General features: G+C 42.5%; 1 protein-coding gene across 1 annotated transcript; it reads left to right on the top strand.

Moving 5' to 3' along the window:
• Positions 1-439: 439 nt before the first annotated feature.
• LOC127762356 (wall-associated receptor kinase 4-like) lies at positions 440-4,160 on the top strand. Its single transcript, XM_052286846.1, has 4 exons — positions 440-1,386; positions 1,549-2,055; positions 2,220-2,372; positions 2,461-4,160. The coding sequence occupies exons 1-4, from the start codon at positions 450-452 to the stop codon at positions 3,705-3,707; spliced, it is 2,844 nt and encodes a 947-aa protein (XP_052142806.1). The 5' UTR covers positions 440-449; the 3' UTR covers positions 3,708-4,160.
• The last annotated feature ends 5,811 nt before the right edge of the window (positions 4,161-9,971 follow it).

Genomic DNA, 9,971 nt, shown 5'->3' with positions numbered 1-9,971 from the left:
CAAGATGGTAGCAATAGCATCTGTATCACGTTTGTGTATTATGATCAAAATAGCATTCGGGCAGTACCAGTCTTTCCAGCCGGTAGATAGCTACTGAACGCGTGGAAAAAATCGGATGAATTGGGTGAGTCGTTGGGTGAGTCGAGCAGAGACCGACAGTTGGGTGAGTCGTTGGCCCCAGCAACGACGTGATATCTGATGGGAGTAGTGCCCCTGGACTTCGTCGATACAGCGTCAACAAATACACAGACTTGGTAAATTGCAAGAAAATTGTTTGCTGCCGATCGAGCACTAATCAACCGACCGCTTGTGGGAGTTGATGTCAATCTCGCGTTTACTTACGAAGTCCACGGACGAGCACAAAGAGATGGTGCGTCTGAATATAAATTGACCGTGTAGTTAACAGGCACCGGCCTGCACCACAAAGGCAAGTCTCGGCTGGCGCAAAGATGAGGTCGAGCTTTGTGGCAGCTTGTGCCATTTCCTTTGTGCTAGTGTGCTCGGCTGCTACTACGCCGCGAGCATTAGCTGCAGTCTATGGAGATGGCGGAGGGCTCTTGTCTATCCCTTCTAATGATTCCCTCGCTCACTGCCCCTCTAGCTGCGGGGATGTTGACGACATCGCCTATCCCTTTGGGATTGGGCCGGGCTGCTTCCGGGAAGGCTTCGAGCTTAAGTGCAACACCAGCACCAAAACTCCTAAGCTCTATATGAAAGATGGCACCACCCAGATCTTATACGTAGGTGACGATGATCTTTGGGCACCCATGCACTTCAACATTACAATGAAGCCAGGTACTGATACCTACAACATATCCTGGGTGTCTCCCAGGAAGGGAGTTACTATTTCTCAGCGTAACACCTTCTACATTATTGGTTGTAATATTGATGTCACCTTGTTCGAGTATGGTACGAGAGACGCTGTTGGTTACTGCGTGAGTAGATGCGATGGTGAAAAGGTACCAACAGAAGGGCCTTGTAACGGGAAAGGATGTTGCTCCATCAAGTTATCAAGGGATCTGCGGGGATTTCGGTCAACACTAGTCCAAGTTGATGCTACTGCAGCACAATCATATCAGCTGCAGCTGCGCCATGGTGTTATGGCTTTCATGTCATACAATGACTATTATGTAGATAATGCGACTGATCTTTTCTTGAGTTGGACGAACACAAGCAATATCCAGGAAGCATTAGTTCAGTTTGCAATCATGGACCAACCAAGTTGTGAAATTGCTCGAATGAAAAATACGAGTTATGCTTGTAGCACCGGCAGCAACTGCCTAAATATGTCATCTGGAGGTTACACCTGTGAGTGCGCCAATTATGATCTTTATTATTATTATGCAGAACAAAGTCCTTACCTTTTGGAAGGATGCATCATCCGAGGTGATTCCTCTCTACCTTTCTCCACTTAAATACTACTAAGGCACACACATATAGAGAGCTTTATTTGCATATCGAATTTTCATTCCTTCTCTCTTTCTAAGGCGCAAACAAAAGTCTTCCGTATCGGTTTTTCGTTCATTTTTCTCTTTCTCTGTGGAGCAGATTACAACCCCAAGCGGAAAGAACACTGTCGGAGATCATGCGGAAACATGGCAATTCCCTTCCCTTTTGGTCTTGAAGAAGGTTGTTTCGCAAGTGAAAGGTTCCGACTTAATTGTACAACAGGTAACATCACACTTTTCAACCCACGGGACGCACGTTATAATGTGACTGATGTGTCAATTGAAGAGGGGACAATGGTGGTTAGCAACTTGTTGAACGACACAGAATATGGGGGAGAGGACATAATATCCCAGGTGTATGGTGGTAGAGAAATTGACGGTCCTGTTGAAGATCGATTTGACTTCTCTTTACAGTATAACATTGTTATAAAGTGGGCAGTAGCCAATTTAACGTGTGATGCCGCAGTAAAAAAAGATGCTACATATGCATGCCGCAGTATCCACAGCAATTGCCTAAACGTCACCCATGGGAACATATTCATGGGATATCGTTGCAAGTGCCTTCCCGGTTTTCAAGGGAATCCATATATCCAAGATGGATGTAAAGGTTTGTTCCTCTTCATTCCCACCAATTTGCAAATGTTTAATAATTTTATAGAAATTTTATGTGGATAGTTTAACCACGGCATTTCCCCTTTAAGCAGGTAGTAGTGCCTGTGTCTTTATATTGTACCAATATAAACAAAAAAAAAACTGAAGAGTTAATTGCAGATATTGATGAATGCTCACTGCCAAACTATTGCAACGGGACATGTCAAAATCTTCCTGGAAATTTTACATGCACTAGCTGCCCCCGCAGAAAGGAGTTTAATCCAATTACAAGGCAGTGTGTTGCATCAGCTAAGCAACACAATCTTATTATAGGTAAGTCATAGCTGACAGATTAGTCAATCTTATTGCATTAAGATAATGCAAAGTGGCTTCACGGCAGAAAATTAATGGATGGCTGTAGGTATTACAACTGGTATTACTTGTGGCATTGGTTCCATAATTATTGCATTAGGTGCAATTATTCTAGCCAATAAGTGGAAGAAAAGCATCCAAAAGAGAATTAGAAGAGCATACTTCAAGAAAAATCAGGGCCTACTCTTGGAACAGCTAATCTCAGATGAAAGCGCCACAAATAAAACAAGGATATTTTCCTTGGAGGAACTAGAAGAGGCAACCAACAACTTTGATGCTACTCGTGTTCTTGGTCGTGGAGGACATGGCACAGTTTATAAAGGGATTCTATCTGACCAGAGTGTGGTGGCCATTAAAAAATCAAAAATTGTGGAACAAACTGAGATAGATCAGTTTATCAATGAGGTTGCTATTTTATCTCAAATTATCCATCGCAATGTGGTGAAGCTTTTTGGTTGCTGTCTCGAATCTGAGGTGCCCTTACTGGTATATGAGTTCATACCAAATGGTACATTGCATGATCGTCTTCATACTGATGTTAGTGTTAAATCCTCATTGTCATGGGATGATCGAATTAGGATTGCTTCAGAAGCAGCAGGGGCACTTGCTTATCTGCATTCGGCTGCTGCAATACCTATTTTCCATCGAGATGTGAAATCTTCCAATATACTCTTGGATGGCAACTTTACTACAAAGGTCTCTGACTTTGGTGCTTCAAGATCTGTTTCACTCGATGAGACTCATGTGGTGACTATTGTCCAAGGTACATTTGGTTATTTAGACCCAGAGTATTACCACACTGGACAACTAACTGAAAAGAGTGATGTATATAGTTTTGGAGTGATTCTGGTGGAACTTTTGACAAGAAAGAAACCGATTTTCATCAATGATGTAGGCACAAAACAAAGTTTGTCTCATTATTTCGTTGACAGACTCCGTGAGGGATCTCTTATCGAAATAATAGATTCTCACGTTCTTGAAGAGGCTCACAGGGAAGACATTGATGATATTGCCTCACTTACAGAGGCATGTTTGAAACTCAGAGGAGGAGATAGACCTACTATGAAAGAAGTAGAGATGAGGCTGCAATTCCTGAGAACTAAGAGGCTAAGAAAATTCCAACTTCTCCCAGTCCCAGGAAGTGTTGGAGAGATTCAGCACCTTTTAAGCCCAGATGCTGGTAAATCCCAAGCACAGAACAACTATACCAGTGCAGGTGATTTATCATATGAAGGGATCTCCAGTTGCTACAGTTTGGAGCAAGAATTATCATCCTCAGTCAGTTTGCCACGCTAGCTATATATGTGACATGGAGTGTTGAGTTCTGACATATTTTCTGTGAAGTGTTATGTTACGTAGTTCAGTCCAGAGAAGAGTTTTTGCATGTTTCACCTCCTGTATACTTGCAGCATGTATGTGTAGCCCATGTGAGTTGATAGAATGACAGTAGTATTCTACCATAATTATTTGTGATCAATATCCTTGTAATGAATTAGTTAAGACATGGTATTGTAATATTGTATTTAAGCTACAGTGGCGAAGAGAACAAGTTCAGTAATATTTTTTTTTTACTCCATTGCCATTTGCCAATGTCTTGCTCAGTAAGGGTCACCAATAGGTATCTGACTGAACTCAGCTTGTAGTATGCTGGATTTTTTATTCCACATAGCAGTGACATCGTTAATACGGAGTATCATATAGCTAGTCGGAAGTCGGAACTTGGAACTCAGAGAACGATCCGAATGCCTTTACACAAAGTATAAATGGCACGGTTGAAATTTTTTATTTCATCACTTGTCCAAAAACCCTGCATTCATAGTATTGCATATGGGAACTGCAAAATTGTTTGGATTTGGTGGGATAGGGACATAGGAATTGGGATATATAGAGGAAATCTAATTTATGGTTTGATTGAGGAATAAGGGAAAAAAATGAAGGGTTAGAATCAGTCCACACTCCACACCCCATCACCATCTCTATCCCATTAGCAAACCGGACCACAAGTAATAGTAAGTACCTATGCTGCAAACAGAGATGCTATTGTCTTTGGCTCCAAATTCTCTAGCTTTGCAAAAGACAGTTTAGTTTACCAATGGGGATAATTTGACTGGAGTTAACCATACCAGTACAATTAAACTAAAAAAAGAGCTCCAACCTAGATTATGCACACAACCACTAACACACCAAGCAAAACAATGGAGATTGCCGTTTGACAAGGGAGCGCACCAGTTTCGGTTCGAACAGACGAGACAACCGGGAGCGGCGGCCTGCCGGCCTCCGCGCTTGGGGGAGGCACCGGCCTTCTGATCGCGCCGGGGAAGAGGAGGAGCCCGACCACCGAGGCGGACCAGGCCTCCCCTTCGCCCCCACACCTCGACACCTCTCTGACACTGGGCCTCTGTCGGCAAACACCCTGCAACTCCACTGCGGTCTCTGTTCGGCTTTGCACTTGTGCCGCTGTGTCGTGATTGTGTCCGTCATTTTCATGTCGCTCTTTGCTCATGCTGCGCCACCGCCATCTCATAAATTAGAGGACCGATGTTGGCTTGCTCCTGCATAGAAGAAACACAGTGATAATTAACTTGTAGGGCAGAGCTTCTAACTGTAAGTAGAGAGCAAAGAGTATACAAAAGTGTATGCGGCGTTATCGTACTACAGTAATCCTACTTAGGCAACAGCGCCGGCCATTCTTGTGTTCATCTGTATGAATTAGAAGATTGTGGCAATTGTATCACGCTAGTGGATCATGATTAGGATTTGCACATTGCCACTCTTTCTAGCTGGTACTGATTTGTGGAAAGAATTGGCGAGTTAATTGGCCCCTGCAACGGCAGTAGATTTTGCAAGGATAATATATATAGTAGTACCACATTCTTAGAAGTTGCAATATACTTCATCCGTTTGAATTTTTTCTAGTCAAACTTATTCAAGTTTGATTAAGTTTATAGAAAAATATTGTAGTATTTTCAATACAAAAGAAACATATTATCAAAATATACTCAATGCTAGATTTAATGAAATTAATTTGTCATTTTAGATGTTGCTCTTAATGACAAGAGCCCAATTTTCACTCAAAAAATGTTGAAATCATGAGTTCCCAATGTTTTCATAGGGAACTGCAGTCTGCGGGACTATATTTGCGAATCTGCTCGTACTAGCTTAACAAGACGAGCATAGTGACCCTATACGGTGACAAATCCAGCAAATATCCTCTAATTAATTAAGCTAGCACCCCCAATTTAGTCACTCTTACATCGCAAAAAAAAAAAAAAAGTCACTCTTAGGGCATCTCCTCAGCGTGCCTCCGGTAGCAAAATATAATTTTACTAATGACTACTCCTACTTCAGAGTGTTTCGGACCAGACCTTGTTATATACGCACACAGAAGCAGCCATTGCATCGAGCAATAATAATATTGCGGTTTGACAAGGGAGCGTACCAATTTCGAACAGGAAATTAATCGGCGCTGAGCTACACAGCGGCGTGTCGGCCTGGCCTTCTGCCGGTGCCTCCGCCATGAGGAGGTGCTGGAAGCTGAGGTGGACGGCGCCGCCCCCATTCCCCCCGACTCCCTCCCGAGGCTGTGGCTTAGCTGCTTGCGGCGAACCGTGGCCCGCGCGCCGGCGGTGAGGTCTGAGCGGAGGGCGACGAGCGGCGCTGCCGCGGCGAGGCCGAGGGGATGGATCATGGATGTGCTGTCCCCGGACGATGTTGGACTTGAGGTCAAGAGTTGAGGGCTCCCGTTGCGCGTGGTTGGGCTTCTTGAGGCCCAGAAACTCTAACAGGCCGGGAAAAAAGATCGAGAATTCACGCCAATGCAAAAGTATTCACAATAGTACTGTATAGAGAAGTGCAGACCGCAGAACTAGATTGCAATATAAATTCAGAGTTGAGCAAGATTTACACCACTTCCATAATTTGGCTGTGTTTAGTTGAGAGGGAAGTTTGGATTTTGGTTGAAATTGAAGATGATGTGACTGAAAAGTTGTGTATGTATGATAGGTTGATGTGATAGAAAAGGACTGAAGTTTGGATCCAAATTTTGGATCTCAACACAGCCTTTGTGGGTTGTCCTTCGTTCAGATCGCTAGCTTGTCGGAGAGGAAACTGTCACGTAGTACTACTTGTCAACTGTAGTCGTCACTGCCGAGTGCCGAAGAACGTGTTGGTAGAAATGATTGCGACTTGCGAGGTCATCTTACCGTGAACACCAGGGCATATACCTGGTCTAACACGGCCGGCCGTAGTCATTCCCTCGAAGTCCTAATTCAAAAGTTAATGCAGAGCTTCTAAATGTTTTAGGCTAAAAAAGTTTCTCCTGTCATTCCAGCTGGTCGAGAGGTGCATGCTTTAATTTCGATCTATGTGGACTGACTTAGCTACGTGGTGGTATTCGGATCCATGACTAAACTTTATTCCTATCACATCGGATACGTGATACGTGGACGTTAATTTAGAGTATTAAACATAGACTAATTATAAAACTAATTTCATAAATGAGAGCTAATTCGTGAGACAAATTTTTAAGCCTAATTAATTCATAATTAGCACATATTTACTCTAGTATCACATAGCCTAATCATATATTAATTTAGATTCGTCTCACGAATTAGTCCAAAGTTATAGAATGGATTTTGTTATTAGTCTATGTTTAATATTTCTAATTAGTATTTAAACATCTGATGTGATAGGGGTTTTAGTCCCTGATCCAAACAGGGCCGCTTCTAATCTCTTTCTACTCCAGTACATTTCAGTTGCTTTAATTTATGATATGTGTAGATATAATAACCTAAAATAAGCTAGAGAGGAAGATTTGGTTAATAGTGACCAACATGTGTTTAACGTTGTTTTGTTTAAGCCATGCTGCGGGCGGCGTGGAGCCGTGCATCAATGCCCTGTTCTTTTCTCCAACAAAAACTGAATAAATTTTTAGATAAAAATGGTACATTTTTCAAATTGCTAAACGGTGTGTTTTACGTGAAAACTTTCTATATGAAAGTTATTCTAAAATATAAGATTAATCTATTTTTCAAGTTTGTAAAATTTAAAACTCAATTAATCGCAGATTATTACCATTATTTTTTGAAAGGACACATTATTACCATTTCGTTTTACGTGAAACACTTAATCTTTATCTCATCTTCATTTCCAGGAGATTCAAAACCACCCTAGTCAAAAGTTAACGCAGAGCTCCTGAAGGTTTTCAGCTAAAAATATGCTTATGCTTTCGATCTACGTGGACTTGCTTAGCTATGAAATCTCTGTCTGCACATTTCAGTTGGTTACGTCGAAATAGTAGCCCCATATTGGTGGATGAAATAGTAACTATATACAAGTATGCTTAAAAATAAATTTGACAGCTCTAAAAGAACGAGACATGCACGTGAAGAACCAGACTCTGAACATGTTCACACCTAGATTAGACCCATTTCATCTCAGCCACATATATATTAATTTTATCTGGGGTAATCACCTTGAATTTCTACGTTGCCTTATTTTCATTCTACACCATACTTGTCCCTTTTTTGCATATTAAGAATTGCGAAAAGTCTAATTAAGTAAGAATATAGTGGGAGAATTGGAAAGTTGGGTAGAAGCAAAGGAGCGCTAAGTAAGTGTAGAATGATTCAACATGTTGCTTTCTTTCAAGAATTCTACTCCCTTCGTTTTATATTATAAGATTTTCAAACATTGCCCATATTTATATAGATATTAATGAATCTAGACACAATATGTGTCTAGATTCATTAACATATACTTCCTCCATTTCACAATGTAAGTCATTCTAGCATTTTTCATATACTTATTGATGTTAATAAATCTAGATAGATATATATGTCTAGATTCATTAACATCAATATAAATGTGGGAAATGCTAGAATGACTTACATTGTGAAACGGAGGGAGTATATGAATGTGGGCAATGCTAGAAATTCTTATAATATGAAACATTCATTAACATATATATGAATGTGGACTATGCTAGAAAGTCTTATAATATGAAACGGAGGAAGTACTTGGAAGATATCAGAAGAGCCTGCGCAAAAGTCTATGAGCATGTCTTGTAGGACAATATCTAGTTGGAAAAAAGATGAATTATCCCTGAACTATCGCGGTCGATCGAATTACCCCTCTGAACCCGCCAGACATTGCTTACCCTAAACCTTTAATACCGGACGAATTAACCCCCTCAACCCATTCCAGAGCGGTTTTGTCCTACGTGGTGTACGCGTGACAATCCCATCAGTATTTTCTCTTAAAAAATAGTGGGACCCACATGTCATACATCATTTTCCCCTCTCCCTCTCTCTCTCTCTCTCACACACAAGGCGGCGCGCAGGGGCAGGAGGTGGGTTGCGGCGCGAGACGCGGAGGCGGAGGCCTGAGCTGGGTGGCTCTGGCTGGCGGTGAGCGCTACGGGACAGTGGCAGAAGCAGCGTGGAGATGGAGGTAGAAGGGGAGGTCGGCGTGCACGGTGAGGGCCGTGGCGGGCGAGGCAGGCGTGGTGAAGAGGCACACGGTGGTCAGAGGCGGCGGTGAGGAAGGGCCGTGGTGGAGAGGTGGGCGGCGGCCAGAGGCAGGGGCCACCTCGTCTTCCCCTCCTATCTCCCTCCCCTTCCACCCCATCAATGGCGGATCCCGGAGACGCCGCCGTGCGCGCTGACCTCCCCTTCCACCTCCATCTCCTCCCGTTTCCTATCCACCTCCACTCCCCCTCCCCCCTCCCATCCACTCCCTCATCCCCACCTAGCGCCTGTCCTCGCGCCGCCGTGCGTGCCATGCGCGCAAGAGAGAGAGGAAGAGGAGGTATGACAGGTGGGTCCCATATTTTTAAATAAATAAAATACTGACTGGAATGTCACGCGTACATCACGTATGTCAAAATCGCTCTAGATTGGGTCGTGGGGGTAATTCGAGCGGTATTGAAAGTTCAAGGTGAGCAATGTCTGGTTTTCGGGTTCGGGGGGAGGGGTGGGTGGGTAATTTAGTCGAGTGCAATAGTTTAGGGGGTAGTTTGTATTTTTTTCCTCTCTAGTTTCACAATGCCGGCAATTATTTTCATCATCTGTAATGAAGTAAGATGGTAGCATCTGTATGAGTACTAGCTAAGATATACCTTATCCGATTAAAATCTCTTACTCCCTCCATCCAAAATGTTTGACGCCGTTGACTTTTTTAAAAATGTTTGACCGTTCGTTTTATTAAAAAAATTAAGTAATTATTAATTTTTTTCCTATTATTTGATTTATTATTAAATATACTTTTATGTATACATATAGTTTTACACATTTCACAAAAGTTTTTGAATAAGATAAACAGTCAAACATGTTTAAAAAAGTCAACGGCGTCGAAGATTTAAGGAAGGAGATAGTATATTTTGGGACAGATGGAGTATATATATGATTATTAATTAGCCTTCCTGGGCAGTACCAATCTTTCCAATTGGAAGATAGCTACTGGACGCGAGGAGAAAATCGGACGTAGAAGCGAGCAGCGACCGGCAGTTGGACGAGTCGTTGGCTCCAGCAACGACCGGGATATCTGATGCGACTAGTGCCC

This window comes from Oryza glaberrima, chromosome 2 (assembly GCF_000147395.1).
Source record: "Oryza glaberrima chromosome 2, OglaRS2, whole genome shotgun sequence".
NCBI lineage: Eukaryota > Viridiplantae > Streptophyta > Magnoliopsida > Poales > Poaceae > Oryza > Oryza glaberrima.
The sequence above is the reverse complement of the archived record's forward strand: the minus strand, read 5'-3'. Positions and strand labels throughout refer to the sequence as shown.

Bases quoted from the DNA above. Each gene is read 5' to 3' on its own strand.
- LOC127762356 (XM_052286846.1), top strand. From the start codon at position 450: ATGAGGTCGAGCTTTGTGGCAGCTTGTGCCATTTCCTTTGTGCTAGTG. The intron at 1,387-1,548 runs GTGATTCCTCTC...TCTGTGGAGCAG, and splicing joins GGAAGGATGCATCATCCGAG to ATTACAACCCCAAGCGGAAA. The intron at 2,373-2,460 runs GTAAGTCATAGC...GGATGGCTGTAG, and splicing joins GCAACACAATCTTATTATAG to GTATTACAACTGGTATTACT.